This window comes from Culicoides brevitarsis, chromosome 3, assembly GCF_036172545.1.
Source record: "Culicoides brevitarsis isolate CSIRO-B50_1 chromosome 3, AGI_CSIRO_Cbre_v1, whole genome shotgun sequence".
Taxonomy (NCBI): domain Eukaryota; kingdom Metazoa; phylum Arthropoda; class Insecta; order Diptera; family Ceratopogonidae; genus Culicoides; species Culicoides brevitarsis.
Window position 1 is genome coordinate 34,729,217 of NC_087087.1, and position 19,152 is coordinate 34,748,368.

The 19,152-nt window shown below is 28.2% G+C and overlaps 1 protein-coding gene across 2 annotated transcripts in view; it reads right to left on the reverse strand.

Moving 5' to 3' along the window:
* The window catches only part of LOC134835143 (uncharacterized), a 42,964-nt gene that overhangs the window by 353 nt on the left and 23,459 nt on the right, over window positions 1–19,152 (reverse strand). The window contains exons 2-6 of one of the 2 annotated variants that reach the window (XM_063850011.1): window positions 8,985–9,040; window positions 7,951–8,055; window positions 2,096–2,298; window positions 1,721–1,768; window positions 25–103 (exon numbers count right to left, since the gene is read on the reverse strand). In XM_063850011.1, the coding sequence (XP_063706081.1) occupies window positions 25–103; window positions 1,721–1,768; window positions 2,096–2,298; window positions 7,951–7,996 (376 nt within the window). In that variant the 5' untranslated portion in view covers window positions 7,997–8,055; window positions 8,985–9,040. The remainder of the gene's footprint in view (window positions 1–24; window positions 104–1,720; window positions 1,769–2,095; window positions 2,299–7,950; window positions 8,056–8,984; window positions 9,041–19,152) is intronic. The other variant, XM_063850012.1, reaches the window with a different exon arrangement.

Here is a 19,152-nt window from a genome sequence, read left to right on the forward strand (position 1 = left end):
TTATAGAGAAAATTTACTACTTACTTCGATATGGAAGTGTACATTGGGCGAAAGTTGGCATTTGTAACGACATACCCATGGACATTTTCGAGAAACTCTGTCGCTACATGAAAAACGAAGAAGAAGAAGACGATAAAAAGAGGATTAACGTTAGAAACTTTTAATTTTTCGAAAGGTTCTCCATCTGTGTTGTTTACTGTTCACTGGACTGACATTCAAATCGCACCGCAAAAAGGAAAAATTATATTTATTTGCGTGTGATAAAAATGTCAACCCACGTCTTTCATGTTTTGAATGTTAAAGTTTGGTTATTTTTTTCAAAGGATTTATGCAAAAAGCTGCTAGTTATCAATATAAAAAGTACAAAAAATGTAAAGAAATAATGAAAGAAGAAGAAAATGTAACGTGAAACTACTAAAAAGGTTCGAAAATTGACATTCTCGTTAATTACAAGAAGAAGGGAAAATACAAAAAATATAAAATAAGCATTAAAAATAATTAAAAGTCGTGACAACTTGACTTCTAAAGTTTTTTTTCATTTTAGGATTTTTTGCTGAAGCAGGTGAACTACAAACTATTAAGACAAGAATCAATCGGGGGTCTTATGTTGATTCAAGTCTTAATTCAAAGGCGGATTTCCTGTTTTTGGTGACTATTGCACTTTTTGAATGGTTTTTCACATCGTTTTTCAACTAAAAAAAAATAATAATTAAATTTAAAAAAATATTTAAAAAAAAAATCATTTTCAACCTCTTTTGATAAATTTTTAAATAAAAAAGTTAAAATTTAAATTAAAAAAATTTATAAAAAAAAATTAAAAATTTTTTATAAAAAAAAATTAAAAACTTTTTAATTAAATTTATTTAAATAATTAATTTTTAATTAAAACAAAAATTTTTTGATTAAATTAAATTTTTTAATTAAATTTTTAATTAATAATTTTTTAAAATAAAATTTCATAATAAATTTTTTTTCATAAAAAAGAACTCAGAAAATCAGAAATTTTGTGAAAAAATCATTATAAGTGCATTTTCTACATTTTTTATGAACTCAACTACTCTAATTGATTTTTGGTTTTGTTTCAGGAAAGGCAAAAATTCGACAAAAAAGGTCAAAAGCAGGGATTAGAAGAACAACGTGTGCTGGCGTCGTCGTGTTATGTTCGTCTTCCAATGAAATATCAACGAAATCTCTAACATTTAACTACAAGTTGCGCTGCTGCAGGTCTAAAAAGCATTTTTTTTATTCAAAATACAAAAAAACGTGAAAAGTGATTTAATTGAAAAATTGTTCGTGTTCCAGTTTGATCTTTGAAAAGCAAAGCTTTTATTTTTTTTCGTTTTTACTAACCTTGTACGTCGCTTGATCAACTGAAGCCGATTTAAATTTGTATTTTCCAACTTTTGTAAATTCAACTTGAGATGCATCAAACGATGAATAGCGCTAAATATTTTTTTGTACAATTTTTTTTACATTTTTAGAAAAAATTCAAGCTAATTCGTAACTAATTCGAAAAATTTTTTATTTGTAACAAACACGACTTTTGTTTAAAATAATTTATGAACAATAAGATAAATCTTTACAATATAAACATTTCTACAAAATTATGAAAAAGAACTTTACACATGAAAAAACCAAACGAACACACTCGGGAAGATGGATTCGACCAATTCAATGCGAAAAAGTAAGTAAATAATAAAAAGTCTTAGGCCTGACTTACATCCTCTAAATTTATTTCATTATTTGACGAAGTAGCTGTCGTATTAGTCTATGAAAAAACAGTTAAATTTTTTTTCATTTTTTTGAAAAGAAGGAAAGAAAGAAGAAAAATAATAAAAATCAATCAAAATATAAAAGAATAAATTCCAGATTAGTTTCATGAGAGTTAAAGTGGTTTCTTTTATTATTTTATATTTATTATTAAATTATACGATTTTTTGTTTTAGGAGGAAAATCAAAAAAGTTAAAAACATTTAAGATTTTTTTCTTATTTTTAAAACTAAATAAGACTATTTCATGATCGATGAAAATAAAAAACAAACCACAACTAACACAAAATTATTTTTTTTACAGAAAACACAAAAAAGAAACTTACTTGCGCCATGGATGGTAGCTGGTCGATATCGACGAGCGGGCACGACGATCGATGTTTCGCCTCGAACTTTGGCTGATATGGTTCAAGCATGCGGATTTTGCCCCAACGATTAAAAAATAATGCAATAGCACCAACCCAGAGAATGAGTACAAAAATCACTATTAAAGCTTCTTCCGGTCTTACGATTATTTTTGGTTCTGTTTCTGCAACGAGACACAAAAATGTTTATAATGTACCCATAAAATGTTGACCAAAAAATTTTCCACAAAATTATTATATTATGACAATTATTGTAAAACCTTCCTTTTTTATGCCGCAGACACGTAACATTGTGAACTTTTTTAGATTGGCATGGGAGATAATTAAAATATTTTGCATATTATAATACGAATGTGAGAACAAATTCCCAAAACAGCAGTTGAATGTGCGTTTTATGGTAAAACTAAAAATAATTCTGTGATGTAATGTTATGAAAATAATGGAGTCAATGGATTAAGTTGTCTGTCATGTGTGCTATTTAATTGATGTACATTTGTTAGTTGAATCCAGAGGGAAGTGTCCCAAAAAAGGATACAAAAGAATGTTGAACGAGATTTCTTTGTATTTTATTTTCATGGATTTTAAAGAATTTCTTTAACAATTTTAACAAAAATTTTAAAAATATTAATTTTTTTAATTAAAAAAAATATTTCAAAAAATTCCTTATCAAAATTAATTAAACATTTAAGAAAATATTTAAAAAAAATTATTTTAAATTTTTATTTTTTTTTTTTTTTTTATTAAAAAATGTAATTTTTAATTTTTTTTTCAAATAATTTTTTAATAAAAAAAATAATAATTCAAGAATTTTTTATAGATTTTTTTTAAATTTATTTTTTTTTTATCTAATTTTAATTTTTTTAAAAAAGAAAAATTTTTATAAAAAAATTTAGATAAGAGGTATAAGAGGATTTTGACTTAAATTTTTTTTCATCAATTTTTTTTGCTAACATCTTTAAATGGCTCCTGTACATCGAAAACGCAAAATTTTGAAAAAGTCCAAAACAAAAGTTGTTTCTAATGCCAAAACCTTCAATTTGAGCTGGAGAACCGTGATCTACAAAAGTTGAAAAAATTTTGAAAAATCGGTATGTGAACCCTCATAATAAGAGGATTTTGACTTAAATTTTTTTTCATCAATTTTTTTTGCTAACATCTTTAAATGGCTCCTGTACTTGTTTCTAAATTTTTTTTCTATTAATTTTGAAAAATCAATTTTTTTTGCTAACATCTTTAAATGGCTCCTGTACATCGGAAACGCAAAATTTAGAAAAAGTCCAAAACAAAAGTTGTTTCTAATGCCAAAACCTTCAATTTGAGCTGGAGAACCGTTTTTAAAACAATAAAAAAAATAAAATAAAATAAATTTTATTTTCAAATTTTTTATATTATTTTTTTAATTAATCTCAAAATCAATTTTAATATTTTTTAAATTTATTTTTTTTTTAAATAATTTTAACTCTTTTTATAATTTTAATTCTTTTTAAAATGTTTAAATGATTTAATTATAATTAAATTTAAAAAAAAAACAAAAGTTTTTCTAATGCCAATAACCTTCAATTTTTATTTGGAGAAAAAAAAAATATTTTTTTAAAAAATAAAAAAAATATTTTTAGTTTTTAATTTATTTTATTTTTAATAATTTTTTTATAAAAAATTCATAAATTTAATTATTTATATAAAAAAAATTCTAACAATTTTTCTCCGATACAAAAAAAAATTGGTGAAACTGAATAAATTTTTTTTTGTTTGTCTAAATCTTATAAGTACAAAAGAAGAAACAAAATTTTCTTCAATAAAAATTGAAAAGTCAAGCAAACCAAAGAACATAATTCTTTTTATTTCTTTATTTTTTTTATTATGTAGACTTGAAATTTTATTGGATCGACATCAGTATCAAACTTTTTTTCGTCAGTCAATGAACCTTCAGTCAATTTTGTGTCAAATAAGAAGGAGAAATCGCGTCCTTGGGGAATCACGTGTCACGTCAAGCATCATGAAAAATGTGATAAACCGCCTATAGCTAAGCCGGAGCGAAAGAATGTGCAGTTAATTAAAATGTTTCTGCCATTATTCTTTGCAAAGCTACGTTTTTCCTCACTCTGCAAATGATTCGCCATTAAAAGAGCTGATGCGAAAAAATTACTGAGTAGTTCGCAGAAAAAGAGAAACAAAAGAGACAGGAAGTGGATTAAACGAAGTATTAATTAACATAATTCATTGTGTCGAGTCTTCTACGCGCTTTTCCTCACAGTTTATTGCAAATAATTAACAAGTTGCTTACAACAAGGCATCACAGCATGAGTAACACGAGAAACGAGCAAGACAAAAGCTTGGAGATTTTTTTCCCTCATCTTTAAATGTGCTTATAAATAAATAACGACACGGAAATCCAAGATGAAAGTGCATGTACGGCACGACTTTTAAATTTTATTTTCTATTTTGCACTCTCCTTTCGAGTCTCCTGATGTTTTTCATGTTAAATAACAACAACAGATTTTAAAAAACATTTATTTTTCAATAAAAATTCTCTCTCTTGTCTTGAATGCACTTGCAACGAACGAATAATGTTGTCACCTTGTCGTTGTTGGTTGAAGCAGCAAACAATGGCGAGAAGAGGTATAAAAGGAAACACACACACGGAAACACATCTTGAAATATATCAATTATTAGAATCATTTTTTTTTCTTTTTTTTTTGTTTTATTTATGAAGTCGTTCTGCTTTTATTTACATTTATGTATGAACTCTTTTAAAGACATTTCATGAAAAAAAATTTAAAAAAAAATTTTTTTTTTATAATTTTATTTTTTTATAAAATCGAAAAATTCATTTTAAAAAATTTCAAAATTATTTTTTTTTATTTTTTAATATTTTTCTAATATATTTTTTTAATTATTTTTAAATTTTTATTAATTTTTTTTATTATTTTATATTTTTTAATTTTTATTTTGTAGTTTCATCCAAAATTTGATTGTGAGAAGTTTGTGAGCAAACTATACGTTTCCGAGCATATGTTTCATGGAGAAATATGTTAGTTTTGACTCAAAGAATGTTTAACGCGAATAAAAATTTCATAAAAAAAATCGAAAAAAAAAATTTTTTTTATTTAAAAGTTAAAAGTCAAAAATTTTAAAGCAAGAAAATTTTCTTAACTTAAACTTAAAAATTTTCAAATGTTTTTTTTTAATTTTTTAATATTTTAATTTTTTTTTAAGTATTATATTTTTTATTATGTTTTTAAATTTTGTAATTTTTTTTTATTTTTTTATTTATTTTTAAATTTTTAATTAATTTTTAATTTTTTTTTTAAATGCGATTTTATGCAATTTTTCTTTTAAAAATGAAAACTTTCTCACAATTTTGTATCTTTTTCTATTCATCATATGTTAGAAAAGTGCTCGGAAGGAAGGAAGGAACTTTTTGCGTGTGAAAAATTTATTTACAATTTTGATGTATGTCCTTTTAAACTCTCGACGATGCAAAAAATGAGTTCATTCTGAGTCAAATGCAAGTGAATTTAATCATTCAGAAGTGCATCTGCTGAGAATTTCCACACGAATGACCTTGTAATGGTTTGTCATCGCAGCTGTCGTCTACTTGAAAATGTGTGGTTTTGTCAATAAATTAAGCCTTTATCTGCTAAACGATAAAAAAAATGTTTTGAAATTCAAAAAAATCTTCTTTTCACATGCGATGGCCTTCAAGAAGATAAAACATGAAAACAAATGTTTAACAAAATTTTACATGAAATGAAGACATAAACACCGATAAGGCACACAATTGCCAATTGAGAGAAGACGACATTAAAGATTATCACAGGGATTTGTCGAGTTCATGGTTGTCGTGAATGACATCGATATCGCATCGCTTCGAGCGGAGTGTCGTTAAAAATGCAAAGAATTTCGCTCCGGCGAGAATTGTGTCGCCTTGTTTATAATAAAATAATTGCAATAACTCATACAAAATGAAAGAATGGCGGGGAAACTGCAGTTGTTTCATGTCATTTTAAGCATTGTCTCTCCGCAAAGTGCATGCTAGAATTTTCTTGGCTACCCATGCGATTATTTTCATCAAAAAGTACAGGAAGGACACGATATTTGCATCTTCGTGAATTTTTCTTTTTTGAATTTGACCTTTTTTGACCTTCATGAAAACTTTGAAATGCAATAACTTAACTTTTAATTCTCGAATTGCTTTGAAATTTTTTGTAATTTATCAGTTTTTCTCTAAAGAAGGTTTCTGTTTATAAAAAATTGAAATACTTTGAAAAAATTCGTGGAAAATCGAGATTTTTGTATGTAAGCTTCATTGCATACTTTTAGGGGCATCAAATATTTTCTTTACAACCGACTAAAAAAATAAGTTATGTTCAAAAAAGGGTCACTTCTGTGCATTCTTTTTCCCAATTTTCCTCGAGCATGTAGTTTCGCAAATCGTAATTTTCCTGTCAAGTCATTTTATTGAAGCACTTTATATACAATTTTTCTATTTCTTCTATTCATTCCAGTTTCAATACATCTGCTCATTATATTGTTATGCAAAGCCTCCAATATACATTTTCTGGCCTTTTTTATTAATGAAAAGTCGTACGAAAAACGTTTTCGCAACGTAATGAAAAAGGCGAACGCAGAAGCAGCCAGCTATAAAAATTTCCTTCTTACGAGACACAACAACATAAAATGCATGACAAATTTGGCTTTATTGTGCTTCGGGTATAAGCCTGTTCGAATGTTATTGCGACAGCTATTAAAATGAAAATTAATTCGATGTCACGCAGTTGGGAAAATGGGATTACAGCGCATTCCTGTTACTATTATTTTCAGCTTGGAACGGGATTAATTGATATATTTATGTCGTTTCTCTTCATTTTGCTCGCCAGACAAAACGGAAAAAATATTTAACGTTCTTGATTCAAGTCTTTTCTAAAAACGAAAGAAAAATAAAAAAAAATGAGTAAAAATTCTTTATTAAAAAAAAATTAAGAGAAAAAAATATCTAAATTTAAATTTTTCATGAATTATCAAAAAAATTAAAAAAAATTGAGAAAAAAAATCTTAAGCCAAATTTTTTTAAAAATTATTTTTTTTAATTTTTTGATTTTTTTATTATTTTTTAATTTAATTTTTTTTTAATTTTTTTATTTTTTTAATCAAAAAAAAATTTTGAAAAAATTTTTTTTTTTTTTAAAAAAAAAAAAAAAATCAAAAAAAAAAGAAAAAAAATAATTCAAAAAATTTGACTTAAAATCCTGAATTTAAGGAAAAAAAAATAACATTTTGTTAAAAAAAAAGTTCAAGAGATTTTTCAACAAAAAAAAAACTTTCAAAATCTTTCAGAAGTTTTTTCTCTTAAGAAAACTTTCAAGATATCAAGAAAGGACAAAACTTTCTTTTTTTCGTGTAACCGCCGAAAACTTTTCCTCCAAACATTCTTTGATGACACACACAAAACCACATTCCTCGTAACTCCATTAAACGCAAAAAAAAAGAAAAGAAGACATAAAACGTTCCTTTGATCCTCTTTTCATTGTCTCTCATTTGCTCGTCATTTTGCGTCTAATACTCGTCTCTACTACAATTTGATGATATAATAACCGTTCCAACCGAAAATAAATCCCTTACATTCTCTGCTGTGATATGGGTCCAAGTTCATTCAAAAAAAAAGTTCACATATGTTCCTCGTACTAAAAATATGAATATGAATAATAATTGAGATGATGTAGATAAATAACCGACCATCAGATGTTACGCTGCTTCTCTAACGAAATTTATGGAAAATTTTTCGCGCAAAAAAAAACTTTTTTTTTTCAAATTACCTGTGGGAATACTGGTTTCATTTACAGCTAAGGGTGAATTTGTCATGGTCTCTTGTATCTCTATCTCATGTGCTTCGGGTCCTCCGCTCCAACCGGTATCCCATTCTACGAAAAAATAAAAAAAATTAAACCTTGAACTTGAATATTTGTGGATTAATGTAAATTGTTTCTTTATCCTTTTTATTTCTTTTAAAAGTTTGTCATGAGGGATTTCCGTTTTTTAAATTGCATTTGTCGGCTAGACGAGATTGTTATTTTATCATAAATTGATAACGTAATTAGATTTGGGAATTGGGTTCGGGAGATAAAAAAAAATGATAAAAGTTTGAATTTTCCTCTTTTTTTGTTTTTTGGGTCAATTCAACAACAACCCGTTTATAGGTCAATGCGAGACACGTTTCACGTAAATTTTTATCGTATCGATGAAATAATCAAATTTTAAGTTCTAAAAGCGATCCAATCTGAATTCGTGACTTGTTCAGCTAAAAAAAAATAAAAATGTCATAGGAATGAATTTTTAACACAAAACTGAGATAAACGTAAAAATATTCATGTCATGGATACCAACGAAAAATATGCAAAAAAAATCTAAAAAAAATATTTTAAAAAAATTTAAAAAAAAATATTTAAAAAATATATTAAAAAAAAAATTTTTTTTAAATTAAAAAATGAAAAATTTAAAAAAAAAATCTAAAAAAAAATATAAAAAAAAATATTTTAAAAAAACATATTAAAAAAAAGTGTTAAAAGAGACTAAAAATAAAACAATTAAAAAACGAACTAAAAAGGATAAAATAAAGGCTTATATGGGGGTCCCGGATAGAGAACTCTAATTGCAAATCTGATAAGTAGGGGACCATAAGCGAAAAATTTTATTAAGTTTTGACCTAAATTTGATCTCTATACCCTTGAAAATATCAAAGTTAAATGGTGACAGACAAAAATTACGATAGTGAGTTATATAAAAATGTATAAAAAATGTAGATTTTCAAATGTAAAAACAAAAAAAAAGGAAAAATCTGAATATTAGTTACCTGCTGTGATTTTCGATTTATTCTGCTGTAATATTTGCTGTGAAGCCAGTTTTGTTCTGTAATGAAAAAAAAGGAGAAGAAAAATTATCAGACACTTTTTTTTCTACATTTTTCATACACATTTCAAATGTAAGTAAAACAAAGAAAAAAAACGAATTTATCAAGATTTTTTTCCGTTACAGGACACGTAATAGAGACAAGTCCCAGCTGCGTTTCCATCAGTAGTAATAAATGAGTCATTGCATTCAGTTAAACGAAATGATGATGAAAAGGGAACAAAAAAGTTCGTGATTTAAATAAATTTTGTCTTTTTTTGTTGGATTTTCTTATTAACGCTATTATCAGATTTCGTCAAGCAGTGTCGTGCTTCGAGTTCGAAAATATCGATTTCAACAGAAATAAATTAACTTTAATTATAATTAATTAACAGCGTGACATTGGAAAAAGTAATGAAAGAAAATTAACGAATATTGAAGGGATTATCGAGAAAAAAATTTTTTAAACCTATTTTAACATCTCTGGTCGAAAAAAAAGAAATCCAACCTTGATGAAATGCATTCAATTAGCAATAACAAAAAAACTCAGGATTATCAAGAATTTTCTCCTATAATTGGATTTTGTCATTTTCAGTAAATTCTTCGTGAAATGCTATTTTTTCATCATATTTCATCGTTCTTCACTAAATTTACTGTAAACAACGTTATTTCCGTTCCTTTGTCAAGTAAGTCGACATTAAGAAGACATCTAAATCCATTAAGTGCTTATGTATAAGTCTTGCTGTGAAACGAGCCTTAATGTTATGAAGAAAAAATTTTTTCATAGAAATGACATTTTTAATGCAGAAAAATTCATTTATCCGAGATTTAGACTACTTTTGAGCTTTATTCAAATGAAAGAAAAAAAAACTAATTCTTTAGTAGAACGTTCAAAATTTTTTTCTTCTATAAGACTTCAGACTCGAGATCTTCATAAAAATTTATTGTTATTCCAGAGGATATTGTGAATGTATTTTCTTGCACCCGCCATGATGATGATAATGGTTATTGTTATGGTTATCATTATCCATTGCTATTATTATGGAGCTCCTGAGTGGGTTTTCTTTCTGTGAAAAGTGATTTTTAGCTTATTTTCCATTAAATTGTGCAGGGGAAGTACCGTGAGTGCTTAATACTTCATTACGGACAATTTATTGATGATCAAGCTTTTGTGCTCCTTTAGGTATGCAATGAAGCTTACATTCAATTTTCTTCATTTTTCACAATTTTTAAATAATTTTTCTAATTTTTTTTTTTACAGAAACCTTCTTGATACAAAAACTGACAAAATACAAAAAACCGCAAAGAGATTCGTATAGCATAAATTGAGTTATTGCATTTCAAAATTTGCGCTCCTTTAGGTATGCAATTAAGCTTACATTTGATTTTCTTCATTTTTCATAATTTTTAAATAATTTTTTTTCTTTACAGAAACCTTCGTGAAGCAAAAACTGATAGATTATAAAAAACTACAAAAAAATTCAAAAAGCAGAATTTGAGTTATTGCATTTCAAAGTTTGTATGGCTTCGAAATATTGAAAGTATCAACAAACGCGAAAATTACTTCAAGCTTTGTGGTTTATCTTAATGGTTGATCTGATAAGCACGCTGGTTACAATATTAATAATTACAATAAAGCAATTACTAAAAGCTAATCTCTAAACGGTTATTATCATAATTTTGTGTGTAAATTAATTTTATGTACTTGACATCAAGATATCTTTAACCAAAATTTCAAACAAAAAGTTGAATATGAATGAAAATCGGTCAAAAAAGTAACAAATTCGGGAAAAAGTTACACAAGTCACCTGACAAATCGAAAATATATGACCGAAATACGTGCTCGTTGTTATCGACAATCAATTTTCAGTCCAAAAAATGTTCGTTTCGTTCATTTGAATACCAACAAAAATTCACCTTTAAATCATTTCTTTTGTTCTGCTCAGAGGTAAGTAGCATCCTCGTTTATCATTTCGTGTTATTTATTCATGTCCAATGAATGTTTTTTCCTCCTTAAAGGCATTTCATTACAGCCGACATCCCGCTGGAAAAAAACGTCTCAATTAACATTCACAAAACGTTCCTCAATTTTTTCCCGCTGCATAATAAATGGTTCCGATAACGAAGTGCTTTGTGCCTCAAAACACTTTCCAACAATTTATCTCCTTAATTTACGTGCAGAATTATTTTTATGAAAATTAAACGCGAAATGGCACACATTAAATTATAATTACTCTACTTGATACTTTCCGTTGTGTAAATATTTGTGTGTCTCAAGCAACTCGAGACGTCTATTTCGTATCATCATATCAGTTTACACGACGGCGTTCGTCAATTGTCATCTCAGCCAAGTCATTTCGCTCGCAGCAGGCACATAAAAGCACGAAGACACGTGAAACAAGGCGATAAATTAGTGGTTGCTGTGAGGTTTTTCTGGCAAGAGACACGCACTTGGGAAAAATCCGAAGAAAATTGTAACAACTCATTAACACCTAATTTATTGTTCGTAGGTTGGGTTTTGTTAATAGGCACTTTGGCGAATGCTTAATGGGTTGTCATGGCGGCAAAATGGGAAGCAAAACGTCGTTAAAGCACTTAACTAAAGTTGACAATATGATACTTTTTTTGAGAGCCGAGATATAATTGTGAGGAAAAAGTGTCGGGTTTCAGTGAAGATTTTTTAAGGAAGTAAAATATAATTGTTTGATTTTTTTCTGACCCTTCTTATAATTTACTTTTCATTATTTCTTTACAGATTTTAAAATACTATGTTAAAAGTATGCAATGAATATCATTTTTATGGAAAACTGAGTTTTGTGCCTTTAAGATATGCAATGAACCTTACTTGAAGAATTTTTAAATTTTCAATGAATTTTCCCATTCTACCCCTTATTTTTCTTCTCATAAACCTTCTAAAAATAAACAGAAACATTTTATAAAAAACTTCAAAGAAATTCACGAAACAGAGCTTAAGTTATTGTATGTCAAAATTTGTATGGATTTTCAAATCATTTTTAAATCCATACAAATTTCGAGGTAACTTAAATTCTGTTTCATGAATTTCTTTTTGGTTTTTGTCAATATATTACTTTTTAGAAGGTTTTTGAGTAAAAAAAATGAAGAAATATGGGAAAAATCATTAAAAATAGAATGTAAGCTTCATTGCATATCCCAAGGGTGCAAAAATCATTAACAAATTTGAGATGTAAGCTTCATGTTCAGCATATTAAGGAGTAACCCAAGGACCATGCAAATCAAAAACCTTGATATTATGCTTGGTAGAACCAAGATTAATTAAAAACAGGTAAACTAGCCAATATTTGAGACAATTTTCACTAAATTTAGCTTCACTGAAGCTTCAAGAGACATTTTTATTCAAACACGAGACATGTCATCAATTTTCCAGCAAGTTAACCTTTACGTGTCTTATCTACTTTGCGAAAAACCCAGACACCCCATAAACATTCACGCCTGCCACGATATGATAATTCACTGAAATTTATGACATGGAAACTCAACAGGTAGGCAATATCCATAAGTTCCATATGCTATATTTATTTATTTATTTAGTGTTTAATCATCGCAACAACTTTTTTTTTTAATGAAGCAAAAATTTCAAAGTTTTAATTTTAATTATCGTTCGTTATTATGTTCGATGATTCAATTAGAATCGATATTATTACTGCATTTTTTTCGCGCAAGACGATACAACTCTCAAATTGGAAAACTTTTTCTATCTTTTACAGACAAGTTTTCCAATCATTTTTGTACGTGCATTTTTGCAAAAATTGAATAATGGAGAAAATAATCAGACATGTCGTCGATTGATATCCAAACTTTTTTCGCATGTAAATTTCTGACATTCACATTCGTATTTTTTTTTTGTTGAAGTGCGAATAAATAAATATAAATAACGAATTCTGAATTTTCATGACACAATCAATACTCCGGTTGACTTTTAAGGTGTTTCAAAGTCGTAAAACTGTCGTCGCAAAAATATGAATAAATATAAATTGGAGTTCACTTCGTTTGATGTTTGACAATAACAATGAGAATTTCAAGAGGGACGGCAATGAGTGTTTACCCAAAAGGTTTATTTCGAAACATATTTGAAAGTGTAAACAGCACAAGTTTCCATGAGTAAGCAAATATTTACGCTTCCATGATTTCATGTTCTTTAACAATAATAGCTCTTAGTTAAATTATGAGTTCAACTAGATGATAAGAGTTTATAGAAGCAGAAGCATGTGAAAAAGGATGGTTTTGATTTTTCACATATTTGCAAGGATTTCAAGCACAAAGAAACTATTTAAAAATGACTGACAGGTATCTCAAGGGGATTTTTATCTCCTATTTTATGATTTTTAACTGAAAATTCAAACGTTTGAAGGTAAGTACTTTTCTTTTTATTTATTTATGCATGTGTGGTAACGTGCCATAATTGATTAAATTGTTGTGCAATCAAGCGATGATTTATTTTAAATTATTAATTTGTTCATTGATTTAAATTTCAGGTGTAAAGTTCTGTGAAAATCAACACGCGCGAATAAATTTATTAAAATTTCGTGACTAAATCCTTCAAAACCAAAATTTTCGTGTATCCAGCTTTCATGACGATGCCAAAACGTTCGATAGTCATCTTGTGAATTCCTCGTGCTGTGAGTCCTTTTTGAATTTTGTCACATTGCAACAACATTAAGAACATTTTTTGATTTTTTAGGTCCATCGCATACCATGGAATGTCATAAAGTGCCTCGTTGATGTCATTAAACCTATCCAGAACCTTTTCATTGAGATAACAGAGGATGTAAAGCAGAAAAATTCCAATGTTGAATCCTATGGCCTAACTAACACAAAACCATCAAAAAATCTCATGCCATTTATTTTTCGATGAAATGCTTTATAATGTGAATTTTAAGGTAAGTTCGTTGAAAAATCTGACTTCCAAACTCTTCATAAGTACATTTCAAAAGAAAAACCCCTTTAGATTAAATCTCTTAATGCCTTGAAAGCCTCCTTATACCTTTCCAAACACACGTTCATTTATGATTAAAAACATTTACAAACAAAAAATCCGATGAAATGACAAACATACGAAAGAAACATTTCTTTTTTTTCATAAGAAAAGCAGATTAAAACCTCTGATGACAGACACAAAAAAAAAGAATAAAAGGCAAAACCCTTATTTCATTAGTAATCCATTACATTAGAGTCACTTACGTTTCCTTTTTACCGCCTTTATTGACAAAAAAACGTCTCTTAATCCAATCAAAGACAGGGAAAAAAAATTGGAAATCAATGTCACAAAAAATCTTTTACGGTTCTTATCAAATTACCGCTTTGAATATTTGAATTCGCGTGATTTTGTTCAAGCCGAAAGCGTATTATTAGCATAAGAGATTTTTTGCACAATTGATTTTCAATTGGATTTCTTCTCGTTCATTTAGCTGTAAAAACACTCGTTTCGCGATTATCTTCTTTTCTATTTCATGAATCGGAAATCTCTCTTAAATTATTATTTAAAGAAGGATTATCCGCTGAAACTGTGATTATCATCATTTGTGATACAATTTGTTATAAATAAAAATCCACAGACCAATATTTCATTGAATGTTCGTTGAAGCGGTAATTTTTAATGAGTCCATACAATTAGGTCTCGCTAAATTTGTTATTAAATATTTGCTCTCAAATTTTATTTATTTTTTGACATTTTTTGATAAATGACGAACATTTTTTTTCTCGTGTCACATCAAAACCTCGTTTTCCGACTTGCCGAGTTCCGTTCGTCGTTCGTTTGCAGACAGCAAACTTTATAAATTTTATATCAGAGTCTTGTTTCCATGTTATTAATATATTATAAATGTTACGTTGTGCGAACACACATTCGTACATTTGAACTTTAATTCTGCCTTTTGTAAACTTGTTGCTCCTTTGTTAGGTAAACATGATGAAACAAAAATATTTTATATGCAAGCTGATGAAAAAAAGGGAACGTTTTATGAATTATTAAAAAGTTTCTTCCTTTTTTTTTTTTGGCCTGAAGGAAAGAGTGAACTTGGATAATTTTGCTCGCTTGTTTGATGACGACTTGATTTTCTTCAAAAGTTAATGAAAAAAAACTGTAACATATGGCAAGGCGTTTCCATCAGCTTAAATCAGTTCAACATGAAAGATACAAGAGCAAGGTCGAGGAAAAGATGCAGAACATCATAATATCATTAAGCTGAGACAAAGAAGGACAATCAACGTTGTGTCATCGGATGTATAGATGCAATGACATCCTCTCGAACAGCATTCGACAAGATCAGACAATGTCACACTTCCGGCTATTATGAAATTACTTCTTCTCTCGATTTTGTACGAGAACGTGTGTCTCATCCCTTCCGAGATACATTTCCGTAAATTGCAGAGACATGTTTGCCGTAACATGGAATTTTTCCAAAGGGATTTATTGATTTTATTGTCATGAATTTCATTTTTCACTCCTACTGACACTTTGAAGGAAGAGACGAAAGCAAAAACTGAAACTGATGATAAAAAGCAAAGTTTATCTCCTTTTGTATGTGAAATTTTGAGGCTTGAGCGCTTTTTTGATGATCTGTCAATTATATAGGGTAAGATCATATTTTAATTTTTGATAATTTTTAACATTTTTTCACATATTTCAGTTTTTTTTAAATATTTTTAGAAGACTTGGAACTAACAAAGCAATGATAAGAAGGAAGGAAGGACGAAAAACTTACAAAAAACGAAATATAAATCAAGCCGATGGAAAAAATCTCAAAAATTCAGGGTAAGTTATCAATTTCAAGAGAATATATTATAATTTGGAACTCTTTACGGCAATTCTTATCGCCGTGAAGAGTTCAGGAAATATTTTTTATTTTTTAGGAAATTGAAGCCAAAAAGAGATGAGAGTCATTCTAATCGACGACATCGACAGGAAAATGAGTAAGTTCTTAAAACTTTTTAGTTTTAAGTTAGAAATTTCTCGCACTTTTCGTTGTTAGGGTAGTTTATAAGTTTTTTTCAGCTAAAATTAAGTTTAGAGCAGTGTCGCTCTAATAGGGAAAGTTTTTTGATTCTTTAAGTCAAGGAAAGCTTCAATTATTTTTGTAACGGGAATTGTGTTCCTCAATAGTTTGTAAGGGATTCTGCTATAGAGCGTTAGGTAGTTTTAAGTTTTCTCAGGGTAAAATACGAAAAGTGCTTATTAGCTCAGGTTAGTTAGGTTCTTTCAAAAATAAAGAAAGAACTCTTGGGCAGCATTTTGGAATAATTTCCCTCATATTGCCTTCAGATTCAAACATTGAATTATTAAAGACAGACGAACAAACAAAAATTTTTATCTCAAAAGAATGCACTTAAAATGTAAACATTTGCATTTCGTATCAAAAAAGCGAGAGAAAGAGAACCGAACGACAACTTGCATTGGTGACGATAATAAGGCCTTAAAGCAAACTGCGTTGTCATTCCGTGTGGTTGTTGTCAATGAAAAACAGGAAAGCTGTGTGGTTGCGAATTATGTCAACATTCCTCTCAATCAATTGGAATGTCATTCGTTCATTTATTTACTTCTTGTGTTTATTCACGGGAAAATTTTATTGATTGCATTAAAGTTTATGCGGTGTGTCAATATTGTGGAAAAGTTCTACTATTTTCTTACTATCCGAAAAAAAAATGTTTAATTGAAAGAGACGTTCAATTAAATTTTATTCTCGATTTTTTCCATAGAAAAAAAAAATCATAGACTAAAACTTCAATGTCGATAAAAGTTCAGTCTACAAACGAGAGAAAGAAAGACAAATAAGCCGGAAACAAATTTCGTTTTAAACACAAATGAAGTAGAAAGATAACTTTTTTTTGTGATTTCAATGAAAAGTTAGAGGAAACGATGTGGTTGCATCCCATTTTAGCAACGAACACGGATTCGAATGACATTGCAATTTCTTATCGATCTGCAACGAATTTCTTTTTCGAATAAACAAAGCAAGAAAGATTTCCATTTTTTCCCAAATCTGCAAAAAACACAATTTTTCCGCTTCGGGTTTCGTTTACATTTTAATTAAACCCTCCTTGCTTTCTTCCTTTTCCTATAAATTATTCTACCATAACGTCGATTTTGCTGCTGGACAACCTCTTCCTTTTTCCTTTGCAACAACAAAAAAGGCAAAATCTCACATCAGGAAATTATTTTATGTCGAAAACTAAACTTCCATTGAATGCACCATCGAACAAGGATCCAATTTTGTTTTATTTTATGGTTTATTCTGTCATTTACGGTTTACTTTTTTTTCCTTGTTCGATGTTCGTTTGCAGCTCTTTATCGACTGAAACGACATTCGAACAAAGTTAATCTCTTTATTGGGATCATTAAATCGGGAAACCTGATCAGAATTTGATAAAAACGAGAAAAAAATGTGGAAAGAGACCTTAATGACTGTCATAATTACTCCAACCACAAAAAACACCTGCCAGTTACCTTTTGAATGAAAAACAATTAGTCGACATACTTCAGGAAAACTAATTATTTATAAAACTTTTCTCTTCTGGTTCTCTTCGGTCTATTGATTTATTATTATCCCGTTTCTTTTGTAGTTCAAGAGTAACTGTGACACAGAAATTTGTCTTTTAATTAGTTTTCTTCGACCAATCGATATTTATCTCCATTATTTTTCGTTTCACTGAAGATTTAAATGATAAAAATCTATCATTTATCACTTTTCAGAAAAATTTATTGAACTTTTATGGTTATCGCGCAATGATGAGTAATGAGAAATGATCGTAATAATAGTAATTTTATAATAATAATAATAGAAATTTCCCATGAAATTTTATGACGGGTACTATAAATGTCATTAAATTCATGTGCATTGAATAATACGGGATGACGGCGATGAAAAATGAACTTGAAATGGTGTCTTAAAAGAATAAGTTGACATGAAAGCGAATTTTTGTGATGGTTTTTATCAATTTTGATAGTTTTATGAGTATTAAAAGCCATTTTACGCTTCTCTCAATTTATTTTTTTTTTTTCTTAAAATTAAAATTTTTCTTATTTTTTTCTCTTCAAAAATAATTTTTTTATCATTTCAAAGGTTTTTTAGAATTTTTTAAGCCTCTATGATTTGAAAACTTTTAAAATGTAACAAAATTAATCTTTTCTATGAAACTTACGAACAAAAAGTTTATTTTTCATTAAGTCGAATCTTACCACAAAATCCCTTTTGACTAAATTCCAGTTAAAAATTAAGCAAAATTTGTTTGTCTTCTCTTCTTTAGCACTTTTAAGACTTCTTACAAACAATGATTGATTGTTTTTCGTCTATTACGACTTATTTATTTTGTCAGATCATTACTTTTCATTAACCGAAACCGAAATAGAAAGGGTCTGTTTATTCAAGAAATCCCTGAGAAAAGTGCCTGTCGTCTCCATTTGCTGATTTTGGCTCGTCATTGTCAATACAGTTAATCATCACGAATTCATTACGATTATATTGTTGTTTGTCATCAAAACAACGAGGGCAAGTAATTGACTTTTTACGTCTTATTTGATGCGATGACAACTGCGTTACTCGACAAATAACACAGAAGTTGATTTTTATTTTTTTTCTGCGTGAAAAATGCACAGAAAAAAAATAATATTTATGGCACTATTACGCCTTTTAATGAACTCCGAAAGACTGACTTCTGGCAATAAAAGTCGCATAATAAATCATTTTTTCCGCGTTTTGTGCCTTCTTCGGTCATTATTTCCGACTAAAACAATAAAAAAAATCAATGTTTGCTCCATATTCCGTAAACTGTCACAAAAATCTGTTGCTCCCAAACCAAATACTGAAAAAAAATTAAGTAAACAACTCCATTATTATTATTATTTTTGTCAGACACGACCAACACGAACCTAAATTTTTTCCAGTTTTTGTGTGTTTTCAGTTAATAAAATGATCCGCTGTCAACGAAACAGAACATTTTTGGGGACAGACAACAAACAGAGTCGAGTCAGATTTATGTGTACAGCTTTTTTTTGTATTTTTTGTTGTGTTAATGCAATCAATTCGATGCGAACGACACCATGTGCGTTTGATTGTTCTTCAATTTGCTCGGAAGTGAAGTAGACCAACATTATTGGA